At 35.1% G+C, this 18,724-nt stretch overlaps 1 protein-coding gene across 1 annotated transcript; it reads right to left on the bottom strand.

Annotated features, from left to right (window-relative positions):
- Positions 1–2,865: 2,865 nt before the first annotated feature.
- pkmb (pyruvate kinase M1/2b) lies at positions 2,866–18,423 on the bottom strand. Its single transcript, XM_026202880.1, has 11 exons — positions 18,330–18,423; positions 16,451–16,635; positions 13,936–14,027; positions 9,404–9,535; positions 9,138–9,324; positions 8,759–9,029; positions 7,839–7,989; positions 7,607–7,759; positions 5,676–5,842; positions 3,931–4,112; positions 2,866–3,283 (listed from the first exon to the last, which is right to left on the bottom strand). Exons 2-11 carry the CDS (start codon positions 16,599–16,601, stop codon positions 3,177–3,179), a joined length of 1,593 nt encoding a protein of 530 aa, XP_026058665.1. The 5' UTR covers positions 16,602–16,635; positions 18,330–18,423; the 3' UTR covers positions 2,866–3,176.
- Between the last annotated feature and the right edge of the window lie 301 nt (positions 18,424–18,724).

Raw genomic sequence — 18,724 nt, 5'->3', positions numbered from 1 at the left:
AAATATTCATGAGTATAGCTATATGATATTTCATTTGAACTGTTAATCGATTAAATAATTGTAAAAATTAAATTTTATCGTTTTTCTTTGGTAAATCTGTGTTTTGTCATTTATTTCTCTCTGACGATGATGAATACCCATATTTTATTAGATTTCTATTAGTGTAAAAAAAATCCATTATTTAGGCGTACTTTTTAGAGTGGCTTTGGACTATTTTTGCTTGTAAACGCTTGTTGTTTTCTGCATATTTCTCTCCTGATTCAGACAAGACTATTTTTCTACTGGAGAATATCACGGATAGAGTATATATCTGAATTTAATAACGCATTTTAGGGATGAAACATTTCACCTAACAAGACATTAACTGGTAAACTGGAGTCGTGTTGATAATTTGTGGATTTTTGTGATGTTTTTATCACCTCTTTGCACTGCACCCATTTACTCCTTTGGTGAGCAAGTCATGTGATGTCAAACTACCTAATCAATATCAGAATGGCCTGAGGCCAAGGGTGAGTAATTTTCAATACAATTTTAATTTTGGATGAACTGCTGCCTTAATGCGAGAGCACTCGTGGACATATTTGTTATTGTATTTTATAATTTACTACCATAGGCCGGTGACACACTGGCTGCGTGGCGTGAGCGCCGCGTGTCTGAAGCGTCCCAGAAGCGTCCCAGAAACGTGGCGGATTCTGTGTCTTTACACACCAGAAGCGTGCCTGACGCGGTGCTGGCGCGCTGCTGCTGTAGAGGGAGACCGTTGACAAACCAGGCTCATGTCTTCATTACAACAATATATACTTTTTTCTACACACCTACGCCTACTGATAAAGGACACCGTCAATACGGCGAAATAGATTATGTTTGACAGGTGCAATATTTGAAAATCGATAATTTTTATTTATTTATTATTATTACATTTATATCTGAATTTATGTCAACCTACAGACTTTCAAATATCAAAATATCAGGAATCCATATGTATTTGTGTACAAAATGACATTTAAACACATTTTCCTATTATATTTTGCCTGGAAAGCTTCCAACACGCGCGTGTCGCGGTAAAAATAGGCGTCGGTTCTATTTCTAGCAAGCAAGCGTTTGCCGCGCGGCTCGAGCCGCGCCTGAGACGCGCGTCTCACGCAGGCGATCTGTATGCTCTAACCTGTTAACATGGGAGCCGAATTAAAAACCGAGACGCTTGCGCCACGCATCCAGTGTGTCACGGGCCTTAGGCTGTTATAAACATTAGTTTGCAGCACAAATAGTTAGGTGTTAGGTATTCTTCCACTAATTTAACTACAGCGGCTAAAAAATCGGAAGTCTCGCACTCTCGCAAGAAACTGCTTGCTTCTGCGCTGGAAAAATAAGGTGAATATTGATATGTTTTAATGATTTTTCATTGGAATTAATATTAATAAATTAAACGTAATTGTGACTCTATCAAAACGATTGACGGCCCTAATTTGCATTGCTATGATTCACACATCGTCTCGAGCACATGGATTCTGTAACACTGCCACAGAAGGAGAGAATCACAAGGTCGCGTCCTTGAAAACCCAATGCACTCAGTTCTCCCAGTTTATTGAGCCTCGATCCCAGCGCCTCTGACACTTGATGTAGCTCCAGTGGGGAACTGAGATAGCATCGTTCACTTCCCTGAGACAGTAGTGGATCTGTCCTGCTCTCCATCCCCCACTAAACTGCAATGATTAACCCCTATATCAGTATCATCGCGAAACAGAGCATCTACTCTGTATGTTCAGCAGAGAAGTGTTCTCCTCCCTGTGGTGGAGCCAAGCAGAGATTTCTTGTGAAGGACTGTTGACACAATACTCACCACAAGCTGAAATGATGTTTATGGCAAGTTGCAACTATTACACTTTTATGTCTTTGCACTGGAGCTGAAGCTTCGTAAGAATTCCACTCATTGCGGCTTGATGTCAGCGAGCCCTGCTGGCGAATCAAAGCCTGGCTAAGCCTCACCTTATTTGCATACAAATTGACCAGCTGATCCCTGTCACTCTGACAATGCAGCCAAGGTACACCCAGACAGCAAGCCCCGCTAATTACAGCGTGATCCCGTTATATTAATGCCAAATGGATCCCTAGTCTGGAATGAAACCTGATTCTCTGAAGTTTCCCCTTATTGTCGGCCCTTGTGAAACTTTGAAAAGATATCCAGTATGTTATGCATTTTAATTGCGCTTTAGGACTTGCTGACTCACTCTGCATCTGAACAGCTGATAAGCTTTTATTTAGGTCCGTGCAGTTTTTTTCTCTCTCAGTACCCTCCTCCCGGAGGAATAGTCCAGGTATTTTCATTGCGTTTTGTCGCTATCCAAATTAATTAAATAAAACATGCATAAATTATGAATGTTTTCGTTTTGGTTTTTAATAACGTACAATCCAGTGCTTTGTATGTCCAATTACACACTGACCCCTCGTGGTCTGTTTAAAGCCTTAACGTAATATTATATTATCTTTCTTTAGCTCTCATGGGGTAATTTTGAATATTACAGCTAATTGACGACCTTGAAGGCAATTCAGGTCTTTCTAATCCAAGCTATTAAGTGTGCATAAAACTTAGCACTTAGCATACATTCAATATATATATGGAGATACATATATATATATATATATATATATATATATATATATATATATATATATATTTTTTTTTTTTTTTTTTTTTTTCTAAAATTATCCGAAATTTCTCAGCATCAGGTGTTATTTACACGTTTAAACACAGAGCAATGACATTGGACTGACCTTATTATAGAGATTCTGTATTTTCAATATAGACCACGGGGAAGGCGTTACTGTGGTATTTGTCTTTGACAATGTATGAAAACAAACAAAAGGTGAACAAAACGAAATGCCGTTTAATCGTTTTCAACAAGAAAAACAACAAAGAATAAAACATACAGGGAAAAACAACGTAATTCCGCAATATCTCATGATACAAAAAGGTCACTGTAAACACAGTACAGTGCTGATGAAAATAATCTTCCAGTGGGATGAAAAGGGTTTGATGCAAGTTTAAGCATGTGAGCACACCACAAGTCTATTTTTGGGACTTGAATCTCTTCGTTGGAGGCTGAACAGCTGACAAAATGTTTGCGTGTGAAAACATACTGGGGGTTGGGGGTGTGGGGTACAGTTCATGAGTGAGCTCAAGGCACCACAACAATGCGCATGGTGTTGGTGTATCCAGATCCTGGACGCCAGCCTGTGACAACAATGATAATGTCACCAGACTTGAAGTACTGCCGGGCTTTCCCTGAAAATCAAAGTAGTGGATGTGAATAAGACCTCAAGTACAAGGGTAAATGGTTTAAGTGCCTGATATATGATTTTGGAGAATGATTGGCAGGGAATGCTTTCAAAACTAACTTGCTATTGCTAGCCTCTTCGAAATCGCCTACACTACCTTTAACTTGATGTTGCACTGTGACTTTTAGTATATACGTTAGCTTTAGCTTTAAATGTCCTTGCAAACCGAGTCTGAAAATATCATTATCATTGTATAGTATAGTTCTTATAGTTTATTGTATAGAATTAGAATTATTCTTAAAACTTTATAGTTATTGTTGTGGTTGTAGGCCTTATTCTAGGAGTGAATACTCTTTTAAGACCCATTTACACCAAAAATTATAACTATAAAAGACAACTGTATTAGAGTTCAAACCAACTTTCTGTTTATAAGTGTGCGCAACTACTGATATGTAAACCACTGGTTATTGGCTACTGACAATTTTTTTTTTTTTTTTTTAATGGACTAAATAAATTGCTCAAGTGGTTTTCTGTAGCTGCCACCGGTGTTCTTTTAAAAGGCAACCTGCTCTGTGAATGACTATAACTAAATCAATGTGCGTCTGTTAGCATCAGGCCAGATGAAGTGCTAGATTTCTCCGGATGTCTCATTACCGATCTCCAGGGCGAAGCTGACACGTAGATCCACATCCTCAGCCCATACATCATTAGCAGGTTTGGTGTAGAGGATGGGGATGACGCCGCGATACAGGTGCAGCTGCCGGGCCGTCTGGCCGTTTCGAGTCACAGCCATGATAGGAGCACGTGGCCTGTATCTGGACAGCATCTGGGCAGACCTGAGGAGACAAAGACAGGGTGGCCATTCTTATAGGTCCAAACTAAATATGAAAACTTTATTATACAAATAATAATAGTTAATTGATTAATAATAATAATAATAATAATAATAATAATAATAATATGAATATTAATAATTATGAGTCATGAAAAGGATAGTATATATATATATATATATATATATATATATATATATATATATATATATATATATATATGTATGTATGTATGTGTATATATATATATATATATATATATATATATATATATATATATATAAATTAAATTAAAAGTTAAAAAATGTAAATATAATTTTTATATATATATATATATAGCTAGTAGAACATGACGTTGACTGTGTATTATTGTTTTCATTAAGCATGTATTTTAAGTTTAATATGTAGCATAAAATATAAAATATATATTTAAAAACAAGCACAATAATAACTGTTAACTACTGTACAATAATTTGTATTATTATAGTTAGAAAATATTATTAGATAATAATAATAACAAACACAACATATAATAATATTCTAAATATTGTTATTAGTATTTTATTGGTAGTGTATATACACATACACACACACACACACAAAATATTAAATATAATAAATATAAATGTATTTTAATAGTTAAAAATGTCATTTAAAATTATATAATAATTTATTTTAACTTGATATTTTATTTACATATCTAAAACATTACAGACAATTTTGAAAATAGACAAAGGAAAGAAAAAAATATATGTATATACTTATATACTTAATAAATATATATATAATTTATAATATATATATTTTTTACATTATTTTTGAAAATGGTACATCCTGAAGAGTTTTATTTTGCATGAATGTTTGGCTGACCATTCATTATCCGCCTTCATTTGGCTTCCTACCAAAATAAATAAACTTAAAAAGATGGAACTGGAGTTGTAATTACTTTAGGAATGACTGAGGATTGTAAGAGACATAAGACTAGCATAAGTATAAAAAACATAAATTATATAAATTTAGCTGCCAAAAAAGTACAAAATACCTGACAATACAATGACGCAGCTGACCAATCAGAATCAAGTATTCCAGACATACATGCAATAAATAGATAAAATGCAAATACTGGGTATGAAATGATCTGCTCTGGTTGGTGTCAACTGGAAAAACGTACCCAGCGAGGGTGCACTTTTGCCTCTGCATACTACTGTGGGACAAGTGAATAAGGAGTTTAAATTAGCCTATGAAATGTCAAAGTTCAGGCCTGCAAAGGTCAGACTGTCTCGCTCGGCGCAATGAGATGCATTTCGATCAGCCACAGGGCAAAACGGATAATATATGAGTGTGAAGAGACCGTGAGTAAACTTAACACAAATGATCAAATTAAGTGTTAAATATATTCTAAACTGGCATAAGAAGATTTGCGTCTTTCAGTACATGCATATGTTTTACAATCTCATGTGCACGACACTGAGTAGAGGTCACTGTACCTAATATTAGAACCGCGCGAGTGTGTGTGTGTGTAAATGCCACCGTAGGTCTTTTAGGGTAACTGAGAGCGTCTCTGACCTGCCAGTCTTGGTGAGCACAATGATGGCACTGGCACAGCACTTGAAGGAAGCTTCCACTGAACCAATGGCCACGGCCTCAGTGGGGTCACGGGTCAGATGGGTGGTCCGGCGAAGCTCTTCAAATACCTGCCTGTGGAACATAGCGGCCTCAGCTTCACGGGCGATCTGATGCAACGTTAAGAAATGACACAAATGAGGAGGCAAGAACCTTATTATTGTATTTCCATAGTATACATCACAGTGTTACCATCTGATACCATCACTGGTGTGCTGGCACCTCCAGAGCACTTATTTTGATAGAGCTCTATTCAGTCTGACAATGATAAAAAATCTTTGCTGATAAATTAGAGAAAAAACCTTTGGTAGTGAGAGAAGTAGTACTGCATTTCCTCAAAAGCATGTGAGAAATCGTCACAACACTTAATTACAAATGGCACAGAAACAAGCTCATCAAAAGCACTGAACTTGCAAGGCTAACATACCCTTGTGAAAAACTAACTGAACTTAAAAGGAATCGTCCACCTAAAAATGAAAATTGGTGATGATGATGTAGATCAGTTTTGGAGAGTTGGAACCGTTTTGGAGAAATTTAGCATCACTTGCTCACCAATGGATCTTCTGCAGTGAATGGGTGCCGTCAGAATGACAGTCTAAACAGCTGACCAAAACATCACAATAATCCATAAGCAATCCAAACCACTCCAGTCCATCCATTAACGTTTCGTAAATGTAAAAGCTGCATGTTTGTTAAAAAAATAAAAATTATAAATACATCAAGGCACTTTAATTTAATTCATTGTTTCTGGCAAAAATACTAGTCCATATTTCATAATCACACTTTCTCCAGTGAAAATGTCCATCCCCTGTCGTCCTCTCGCATCAAAATTAACAGATATATTTGCTTAGAATTGTTTTGGACTATTTTCACTTGCAAACAATGCTTGATCTGTGCATATTTCTCTCAGACAGATTCAGACGAGATTACTTTTCACTGGAGAAAGCAATATTATGGATAGAGGACTTTTAACCAGAAGCAACAGTTTGAAATTAAAAAAATGCATTAATGATGGATTTTGACAACTTTTCAGTTCATAATTTTTAATTGCTTGGAGTCCTATGGATTACTTGAGGGTTATTGTGATGTATTTATCAGCTGTTTGGACTCTCATTCTGACGGCACCCATTCACTCCATTGGTGAGCAAGTGATGTAATGCTACATTTTTCCAAATCTGTATATTATTAATTAAGTATATTTAAATGTATTATTTCCATAATAAACGTATGCTAAAGTATACTTCTTTTCCACAAGGGTCACAGTTAATGGTATAGCTCACCCAAAAATAAACATTCTATCATTAATTACATGTCGTTCCCAACCCATTCATCTTTGGAACACAAATTAAGATATTTTTGATGCATTCCGAGAGCTCTCTGACCCTCCATGGACAGCAAGAATCCGTACACGATCAAGGCTCAGAAACGTAGCAAGGAGATTATTTACCCTTGTTGTACCCTTGCTGTCTACGGAGGGTCAGCGAGCTCTCGGAATGCATAAAAAATATCTTAATTTGTGTTCTGAAGATGAATGGGTTGGGAACGACATGTAATTAACAACAGATTTTTTTTATTTTTGGGTGAACTTACGGGTCTTACGGTTTTGAAATGACATGATGGTGAGAAATCAATGACAGAATTTTCATTTTTGATTGAACTAACCCTTTAATTGCACATGTACACAGTACAGTTACAGCTATAGCATTTAGATAGTTTTTTTTTTTTTTTTTGCTAGATTTGTTTTTGGAGTTAATTATATGAATGTTCTGCTTAGCCAGCTAAACGTACAGTGTATTATGAACATATTAGCTTTAGTACAATATCCGACACCAGTCAGGTAAAGCCAGAAGGTGGCGCTCTTGATGGTACAGTACCTGGTGCTGCATGCGCACAGACTCTAGAGGGTATTCACCCTTTGCGGTCTCTCCACTCAGCATGATACAGTCGGCGCCATCGAGCACGGCATTGGCCACGTCACTGCTCTCGGCGCGAGTGGGGCGGGGCTTCTTGATCATGCTCTCCAGCATCTGTCAGTCAAAGAGACAGTCAGATTGTGCTGGCTGAACTGAGCCGGCTAACTTGCTTCTGCATGATGTCTGTCCTAACCTGTGTGGCGCAGATGATTGGTTTGCCAATCCTGTTGCACTGACCAATCATCATCTTCTGAGCCAGGAACACCTTCTCAGTTGGGATCTCAATACCCAGATCTCCACGGGCGACCATGATACCATCGCTAGCCTCCAGGATCTCATCAAACCTATGCAAATAAAGAAATCAAAGCAACAAACTCAATCTACAAAGCACAACACGTTTACAGTAAGGAATGCCCACTTTGAAATAAATTCCAATTAATATACTGTATACATACAATATATTATGTTGCATTATATATTATACATACACATATATACGTACACACACAGGCACACATTTTTCGTGTTTTTTTTAAATATGTCTTTTATGCTATCCAAGCCTGCATTTATTTGATCAAAAATACAGTAAAAAATTGTAATATCGTGAATTATTATTACTATTTAAAATAACTGTTCTATTTAAATACATTTTAAGAGATAATTTATGTTCAAGCTGAAATTTCAACAATGATTACTCCATTTTTCAGTGTCACATGATCCTTTAAAAATTTGCTACTCAAGAAATATTTCTTATTATTATCATCAAGTTGAAAATGGTTATGTTTTAACTTAATATTTTTGTGGAAACGGTGATATATTTTCTTTCAGGATTCTTTGATGAATAGAAAGTAAAAAAAAACATGCATTTATTTTACATGGAAATCTTTTGTAACATTATAAATGTCTTTTTCCACTTTTGAATGACAACTGAATGCATTCTTGCTGAAAATAAAAATCTTACTCACCCCAAAATGTTACAAATGTATTAAAAAAAAATTTAATTTGTTTTTAATATATAATAAAAAATGAATGTAATAATTATTGTTTAATATATAATCAGTTTATTTATATTAACAGATATTTACAATTTATTTAATATTTATTATCACTCACTTGCGCACACCCTCATGGTTCTCCAGTTTGCTGATGATCTTGATGTCTTTGCCTTTCTCTCCGAGCACCTTCCTGACAGCATGCACGTCAGCAGCTTTGCGGATAAAGGAGGCAAAAACCATGTCGACGCCCTGCTCCACACCAAACTGAAGGTCCTGAATGTCCTTCTCAGATACTGCAGGCAGGTCAACACTGGCCCCGGGCAGGTTCACGCCTTTCTTGCTGCCCAGCATGCCTCCGTTCTCAATCTCACAGTTCAGGAAATCAGAACCTGAAACATTAAACAATGTTAAAACAACACGGTCCCGCTGTGATGCTTCCAAGGCTTGAAAATACGATGTGGTTATGATGGGGAAGATTCACTGAACTTGGACCTCACCAATTTCCTTAACTTTGAGTGAAATAAGACCGTCGTCTATGTAAACATGGCTGCCCTGCTGCACCACCTTCGTTATGTTCTTGTAGTCCAGCCACAGAATCTTGTCATCGCAATTGTCCTTGAAGCTGTCATCCAGAGTGAGCTTGATCATGTTACCCTTGACCAGCTTGACCTCCTCAGTGCCACTCTGAAGAAACCACATACATACATGAAGCCTGAGTTTAAAAAATTGAGAAGAACATCAGAAAACAAGATGCTATACTTACGCCTTTAATAAGTCCGGTCCTGATCTCAGGGCCTTTGGTATCCAGAGCAATGGCCACTGGTCGGTATTCAATGCTACCAGCTCCAAAACTCTCAATGGCTTCACGAACATTCTTGATGGTGCCAGCATGGTACTGCATTAAAAAGGTTATTTACATGAAATATGAGTGTCAAATGTTTTAAAAATTATCTGTAAGTGAGCATAAGATGACAGAAAATGTAATCTAAAAGTGCAAATAGGGAAAATAAGAATGAACAAGTATATAAACAGTGGTCAATACTGATAAGTTAAATTAGCGCGTTAATGCAGGCGATTCATCTTTTCTGGTTTAATCGGGTTAAATATATTCCAAGCAGTTATGCAGGGGTGGGGCTAGTGTTGGGCACCCCAGTCACAACTGCTGCTTTGGTCTCTCTTTTCTTGACAAGAATTGCATTCATTTAAATGCAGAGCATCTTTTCAGAAGTGCTCCACTTCACCAGTAGAAGCTAATTTTTCTGTCCTGTCAGCAATTACAATGTGCTTGTAGTGCATGCTCTTCAATTGCACGCAAACATATGGCAGTGTGCTCTGCCTGTAGCCTGTATAATCTCATAATACAACGCAAATTAAATTATGACTGTGAGCGTCAGATCTGTGTTACGTTCAGCAGCAGCAGCTCTTAAAGTAATAGCAGCCAAATAAATAATAGCTGCTGTGATGTTAACCAAAAAAAAAAGAAAAAAAAAAACAGTAATACATTTTTTTTAGCTTTAAGGATTCATCTAGATTTAATTTAGAATTTAGTGTTTTATAACTTTATTAAATTTCTGTACATTTCCTACTTGCTGAAGGACACAATAAATATGTTTTAAGTCCAATAAATGTTAAAATCGATAGCTCTCAATTATACTCTAATGTTGAGTGCCTGTATTTAATGGTTTAACATTAGGAAAAAATAATAATTTCCTAGAGACGATCAGTAGCATTGGTATCAGTGACTTTCTTTCAGTTATAGTAAAGATGCCACTAAACAAATATACTGTCTTTATGTTGTTTCCACATTAATTTGAAGATCGAATGTGAAATTATTGCAGTATAAAATTGTATTGTCCTGATTAATGAATGATTTGTAAATCCTGATTAATTTCAGAAAAAACATGTGATGAATTTTTATTTATTTTTTTATTTTTTTAATAGACTGACATCACTAATTATATTATGTATTATTTCTTGCAATTCTGAGATTTCATCTTGCAATTCTGTCTCTGCTATGGAATAAAAAGTAAAAAAGGTACTTCCAACTACTTCTCTCAGATTTAGGAAGAAAAAGGTCAGTGTAACAAAGACATTCAATCAACAACGATGTGATAGTGTGTGTGTGTGCCATTCTTAAGGTGTGAGACTGATGAGTTGCAATTGATGATGAGTTCAGGCAAAGGATTATGGGAAATTGAGTCCGGGGTGACTGGTAAAGGGTACAGGATGAGGTGCCCTCTAGTGGAGCTCGTGGGCACTCCAGCTAGAGATTGTGACAGTCAGACTTATGAGATTTTGAACAAAGACTGTTTATTTATTTACGGAGCCCTGCACATGACACGCAGGGAAAAATATAAGGCTAAATCGTGTGCACGATTTACTAATTCGTTCCCTCAATATCCTAAAAAGTGCACATGATTACTATTGCATTCACTCGATTTATAAATGGTGCGCACGATTTACTAATTTGTTCCCTTGATTTGTGAAATCGTGCACACGATTACTATTGCGTTCCCTCAATTTACTATTGCGTCAGAATTTAGACCTAACCTTAAGCACAACCAAACTGTCTCTGAAATTTGTTCATTCAAATCCTCCTCCCATTCATTTTTAAGTAATATATATTTTCCAGGTTGTGCTGATCGAGGAGATGATACATTTTGCCTATGATTTGTTTTGAATATTTTCCTACTTTGAAAACAGAAACTAATAGAGATGTTTGTGGATATGAAGGAAAACAATCAGTATGTGAAGCCAAAAAAAAATCATACCTGCAGATATCTAAAGAAATGGGACCTGGGAATCTCAAATCTGTTAACCACTTCATCGAAAGATGAAACTGAAATAATAATAAAAATGTTTTGCTGCAAAGAGCAATACTAGTTTTAACTTGTCTATAACTTGGCAAATGGCCATGGATTAAGCAGGGATAATCAACGGCTTGCATTAAAGGATTTTAAATACACCTATGTGCTTCACGTCAGGTGGTTCTTGACCTCCACGTCATGCATTTAAAATCATTTAATGCACGGCAAAGCGTCGATTATCCATTACATATTATATGTGACCCTGGGACCACAAAACTACTTATAAGAGACAATTATTTTTTGTTTTTTTTAATCGAGATGTACCCATTATTAGGATCTGACAATATTTGTTCGAGATACAACTGTTTGAAAATCTGGAATCTGAGGGTGCAAAAAAATCTAAATATTTAGAAAATCGCCTTTAAAGTTGTCCAAATGAAGTCCTTAGCAATGCATATTACTAATCAAAAATTACTTTTGATATATTGACTGTAGGAACTTTACCAAATATCTTCATGGAACATGATCTTTACTTAATATCCTAATGATTTTTGGCATAAAAGAAAAATGGATCATTTTGACCCCTACAATGTATTGTTGGTTATTGCTACAAATATATCTGTGCTACTCATGACTGGTTTTGTGGTCCAGGGACACATTTTATATTATATTACATTGGCTTTGAGATCTCCAAGCAACCCAACTTCATCATGTTACATATGGCATCATTTTTGTCCTTTAGAAACATTAAAAACTCTTTTTAGGCTATTTTTTCTTCTTTGTTCTGCTTGTACGCTGATTCTTGCTCTCAGATGGACGTTTTATCGATTGACAGCGTGAGCTCTGAGACCTGTAAAACTCAACTGAACACGATGTTACAGAATAAAAAGAACAAAGAGAACATGTCTTTTTTGCTGTAAAGTCTACAGCTCAGTCTGTGTCTCTGTCCTGTGCGTTCAATCGCAGGCTCGAGGCAGAGACAGAGGTGTGTGTATATATATATATATATATATATAGAATCAGGGAGAGACAAGTTATGACCCACACAAACATTTGACTGCTTCTGATCTCAAACTCTTAGTTTTTCTGTGAGTTAATATGACTGGTCTGACAGCTTTAGTGATAGTTACGTCAGATTTTGGTTGCCATCTCTAATTACAGACTGCAAATAACAACTAAGCAAATAACAAGACAGTCACTTCAACCGTATCACTACATGCATAAGTGTCAATGAGAGTGCTAATTCTAATAATGCTAAAAAGGTAAGTTATTTAAAATTCATAAGTAACAAATACAATTTAGACTGCAATGATACAAAAGGATAATGTTGTATTGTGACTGATTATGAATAAAAAATGAAATTCAAATAAAAAATCATTCAGATAAAAAGGATAAATATGAAAATTTCAGGTTAAATTTTTTTATTTACTGTGAATTCAGGTCCAATTATGATATTAGAATTAACAAATGTTATAATAAACACTAATATTAATGTTAGTATTAACATTTAATGATTAACAAGATGGCAAATATGATGATAAAATAAAGAAATATTTTAAAGTAAATAAAAGCAAGTTATAGCATGTATATATTATAATAAAGTAAAACAAATTAATTTTATATTGAAGTAGAAAGTTTTAAATTAAGTTTTGTTAAACTAACAAGATTAAGAATTCCATATATTTTTAATAAATACCTTCCAATGTGCAAACTGTAAATGGCATATTTTTTATGTAAATAAAGGTGAAAAAATAAACACACACACATATAGTAAATTATTTGTACATTTTTAAATTATGTTTCACTAAATTAAACAGATTACTAAATAAATCCATAATAACAAATAAAAAAATCATGCTTTTAATTTAATACATTGTATAGTATGGATTAAAATTTTTTACAAATATTTAATATTTCAATCTTGATTTTCTATTTTTAAAATCTTTTTAAAAAGAAGTTACAACATGAAGATGCTTAGTAATGCTCACTGGAACTCTCAATGAACTCTGTGCTCATATTTACTCATCAAATATAGAAGCAAACTTTATTAAAGACGAACATGAGCTACTGACCTTCTCTCACCCCCAGCCACAAATAACTACTGCCTCACTTCATGATAGCATGGTTAATATAGAAATGTGTTGCAACAGTGCCAAGCAAAAAAAAAAAAAAAGGTAAATAGCCATGACTTTTAAAGGGGACAGGTCAGCGCAGTCTAAACTCACACTCTGGCTCGAGCCCAAGATGACCAGACAGATCAGAGCGGCTACAAGATCAGCTTACAACTTCTGACATTTGAAGAGGCACGAGGGAAACACCACAATAATCAAAGATCTACGATTGAAGTCGAGGCTGACTGAGAGGATGGAGACTTTTTGAATAACATTATTACAAGATTATCAGACTGCTTGATGATAAAACAATACATGTGTGGATCATTTCAGTGGAGGCTAATGGAAAACGTTCCATAATGAAGGAGATCACATACCTCGTGAGTTCCGTGGGAGAAGTTCAAACGTGCAACATTCATGCCGGACTTGATCATCTCCTTCAGGGTCTCCACAGAATGGGAGGCAGGTCCTGCATTAAGATAAAACATACTGAAAACGTTTTAAGGGACAAATTGAATTAAAGGGATGATTCACCCAAAAATGAAAATTTGCTGAAAATGTACTCGCCCTCAGGCCATCCACGATGTATTTGAGTTTGTTTGTTCATTGGAACAGATATGGAGAAATCACTTGCTCACCACTGGATCCTCTGAAGTGAATGGGTGCCGTCAGAATGAGAGTCCAAACAGCTGATAAAAACATCAGAATAATTCACGCGACTACAATCCATCAGTTAACGCCTTGTGATTAGGGATGTTAATTTCGTTATTTTTCCTAATTGACAATGGATGCTTGTTAAACGACTATTAACCATTAACAGATGCGATTATTTTAAATTAGAGTTGAATTAAATTAGAAAGGATAAGTGTTTATGACCCATAAAAAATACTAAAATTTGTTTCCTGGGAATTAATTTCACGTTCAAAAAGCAACAAAAACATAACATGAGGATTCACATGACATCACATCACGCACCTGCAGCGCTTCTGCGAGCGGAGAAAAACATAATAAAGCTAGGCTATATATAGCGAACAAATAGGCCTATATGAGAAATATATTTTTACTTGAATAATAAATTATGAAAATGAATAAAAAAAGCAGTTTTGGTTAATTTTTGTGCTGCGCGAAAGGAAGTCAGACGGCAGAAAACGGCATCCTATTTTTCTTTAGGCTTATTTTACGCACAAAGATTTGTTTTTAATGTGAATGTACACAAATAAAGGCAAACCGTTTACAATTGCGATTATCTTTATGACTAAAAGGAGTAGTTGCTTCCACTGTTAGAAAGGAAAAAATCAAGTTAAGCTATGCTACTCTGACAAAGCAGCCTGTTCATTATCATAATAAAATACAGTCAAACAAACATGAAAAAACAACAACAACAAAAAAAAAAAAAAAAAAACACTGCTCAGTTTAAATATTTAATAAAATCTGTGTGGTCAAGTGTTATCACCATACTGCCGTGATGTTATGCAAAACATTTCGTTTTACGTGGATATTGTAATGAGAGTGAAGTAGGCTTTAATAAATAATAATTTGGCATTCAAATACATAGAGAATACGAAAACATTTGATTTTGTGTCGAATGACAGACCCAGCGTTGGTTTCATTTTAATTTTAGCCTAAATTAATTTGTTTTGGCTTGTCGTTTATGTTGCTATAACTTTTATTCTTGTTCTTTTTTAAAAAGGCTACTGTTATTTGAAAGGATTTGTTGTGGAGTGAGGGGAACTAAAATAACATAGCTATATTTACAATGTTTATTATAATGTTTGTTAGGGCTGCACGATAAACTGCGTGCGATATTTAATGTGCATCTTGTCAGTAAAGCCGGTTTTGTAATCAGCGGTAAATCTCCATCACCTACGCGCTTTCACATGGAGCAGCATTTACTACACGCAGTTGTTAACTGACAAGCTGCGCAAAACATGAGCAAAATATGATTGTGTTTTTGTGCAGCTTGTCAGTGAACAACAGCTCTGTGTAGTTAATGCTGCTCCATGTGAAAGCACGCAGGAGATTTATCGCTGATTAAAAGTTTTGCATCGGAATTAAGCCTATTTCTGAATGAAATAATAAAATGCATCAAACTTTTTTTTAACATTTTAATAAATTACTTAAATAAATAAATGACATTTGAAACCATTTAACTGATTGTATAAATCGGTCAAAATTCTTAACGGTCAGTTAACGGTAAACCGGTTAAAATGAACATCCCTACTTGTCATAAATTGTGTTTTTAATAAACAAATCAACAACTTTATTTTTAATAAACAAAATAATAAACAAATTTATAACATCTTTTTAATAAACTTTAATAAACAAAGATGTTTTTAACTTTATACTTTTGCTTCCAGTTAAAAGAGTCCTCTATTTATAATAATGCTTTCTCCAGTGAAAAAGCCTGAAGTCTGCAGAGAAATATACTCAGATCGAGCACCATTTACAAGTGAAAAAGAGCCCAAAACTGTTCTAAACAAATATGTGGGTGGATTTTGATGTAAGAGGACATCAGGAGACTTTTTCACTGGAAAATGTGTTATTATGGATTATGGACTCGTTTTTTGACCGAAAGCAAAGGTTTAAAGTTATATAGTTTTTTCCAAACACACAGTGTGTCACTTTACAAAACATAAACTGATGGACTGGAGTTGTGCGGATTACTTTTATATTATTGTTATGTTTATTATAAGGATTCTCATTCTGATGGCACCCATTCACTGCAGAGCATCCATCCATTGGTGAGAAAGTAATGTAATGCTACATTTCTCCAAATCTGTTACAAAGAAGAAACAAACTTATCTACATCTTGGCCTGAGGATGAGTAAACGTTCAGCAAATTGTAATTTTTGGGTGAACTATTCCTTTAAGTGCCTTACATGTTTCACTGACCGAGCGTGCAGACGATGCCCGTGTTGCGAGACACTGTAGGCTCAGAGTCGATGTCCAGCAGACACAGGTGCTCCAGCAAGGTTTCTGCCATAGCAGCATGCATCTGCTGCGTCTGAATGGAGGCAGAGCCTGTAGTCTTTGTCTGAGACATGGCTGGAGCTTGGTCCACGACTGCTAGAAAAGTTCTGGAAGAAATATGGACAAACCAGATTTAGATGACTTATGAAAGGACAGTGATTATTTTTAGATTTTTTTTATTCTCACTTCTCAGGCCTTTGGAAACATTTGACTTTCTTTTCTGTCTTTTCTGTTTCTTTTGCTGAATATACTGACAAGCATTTATTGTAAACTTACATATAATTTTATTTCTATTAAATCTTGTATGTAATAAATTTGAACCCATTTTGTAATTACACTGGTGTAATGATAAAGTTACACTTTAGTACACTTAGGACCGATCCCAATTCTACCCCTTAGCCCTTCCTTGTCTCGATTCTCTTTTGGTTGGAGGGGTAGGGGTAAGGGGAAGGGGCCAGATAGCCCTTCAAACGAAGATTTTTTGGGAACACACTTCAAACGAAGGGGTATGAATTATCTTGGCAACATGGCTGCTACAGCGAACTTGTTTGTGTGGGCAGTGCTGTCCCATGGAAACTGCGTTGGAAAGCTTGTGCTGTAGGGAAGCGAGTGCGTTTGGGTCGCTGTTGGTCAATATCTATTTATCTATCTGTCTGTATATCTATCTATATATCTAGTCTATCTATCTATATATATCTATGTATTTATCTATTTATCTGTAATCTGCGCTATCTGAATACTCTCGTCACTCTAGTCACTCTCAATGCTCGTGATTGACGTGATGCAATGCATTGTGGGGGAAAGGAGACCGCTGTAAGATAGTAGGCTACCTACTTTTCGTATTATATTCCGTTTTGTGATACCCAACAACATAAAATACAATGGATTACAGTTTAAATGTTTATTACCAACAAGCAAATTGCACAAATTCGTTACAAAATTAACCCTGCAACACGGGTTTTTAAATATAAATTATTAATTATTATATGTTAATTATGTTAGTCAATTAATCTAAATTTGTGTACCTCTTTAAAGCGCAATAAAATTATTCAAAAGGACTTTAAAAACGCAAAACTGAATTTAATGCCTTTTTTTTTAAGCGTACTTGTATTTAGAAAAAGTCATGAAAGTGTTATATCTTTTAACACACTTAAGTGGCCTTTTCCTTAATTTTATATTATCTGCAAGTACATTTTTAATATGCTTTAAGGATTTAAAGTACACTACACACCTCCTTTTCACAAGGCTGAATAAAGCAAGATATTCCCAGAATAATGCCTTCAATTTCATTCAGACACTTGCACAAAACTATTATATGGTTCAACATGGTTCAAAAGATTAAATGAGAGCCAGAAAGGAAGTGTGTGTTTAAATGCATGATTGCACGCACACATCCAGCAAACAGTGATCTGAGGGTAAAAAGACAACTTGTCAAAGTAATAAAACATACAGTAGTATATAAATATCATGTCAATAAACACCAAAACATGTTAAACTTTTAATAGAACTGATTTGAGTCAATGAACTAAATGCGTAAATTATTAATACATTTCAGCTCCTATTTTTCACCAGAAAATGTCAGGTTAACTTTTTAATTACGTGGACAAAAATATGTATTTCTAATCACATTTAAGGTCTAAATATACGTTTTTTTATTAGCTTCAAACAGCCAAGGGGTGCTTTCAGAACTTCGCAGTAACTATTTTGATCTGCCCTGTTTAAAGTACACGTGAAATTGACTATATTTATTTTGTTAGCGCATATTGCTATCTTGTAATTTGTTGAATGCAGTGCCTCTTACCTCAGAAGATAAACGCACGCCTGCAGGAACTTCTGCTCTCTTCCTCCGCCACTGTCTCAACTTATCCAGTCTGAACTGACCGGCACTACTTCCCACAGCTCAGCGTGTTCCTCCGACAGGGTCTGTATAGTTCAGTATTTTGAACTGAGTTCAATAATATTAATGCTACGATATATTGATAATATTGATAAACTTATGTTATATATTGAGTACTATTTCACTTGGCGTGAACGTTTTTTAACCTCGGCCAAGCAGATTAATAGGAATTTGATACTCTCATATGAAGGATTTAGTGTGATCGTTTCATTTTGGGATTTAATGACCAAGAAACACGTTACAAACATTTTGTTGTATGAATTCAGATTTCCATGTAATATTTGTCATTTTATTTGATT

The sequence above is a fragment of the Carassius auratus genome, chromosome 25, assembly GCF_003368295.1.
Source record: "Carassius auratus strain Wakin chromosome 25, ASM336829v1, whole genome shotgun sequence".
In the NCBI taxonomy this organism is placed as follows: Eukaryota; Metazoa; Chordata; class Actinopteri; order Cypriniformes; family Cyprinidae; genus Carassius; species Carassius auratus.
This window is presented reverse-complemented; position numbering and strand designations above follow the sequence as displayed.

Bases quoted from the DNA above. Each gene is read 5' to 3' on its own strand.
- pkmb (XM_026202880.1), bottom strand. From the start codon at position 16,601: ATGTCTCAGACAAAGACTACAGGCTCTGCCTCCATTCAGACGCAGCAG. The intron at 7,990-8,758 runs GTGAGTGATAAT...TTATTTGCATAG, and splicing joins AACCATGAGGGTGTGCGCAA to GTTTGATGAGATCCTGGAGG. The intron at 7,760-7,838 runs GTTAGGACAGAC...TTTGACTGACAG, and splicing joins CAATCATCTGCGCCACACAG to ATGCTGGAGAGCATGATCAA.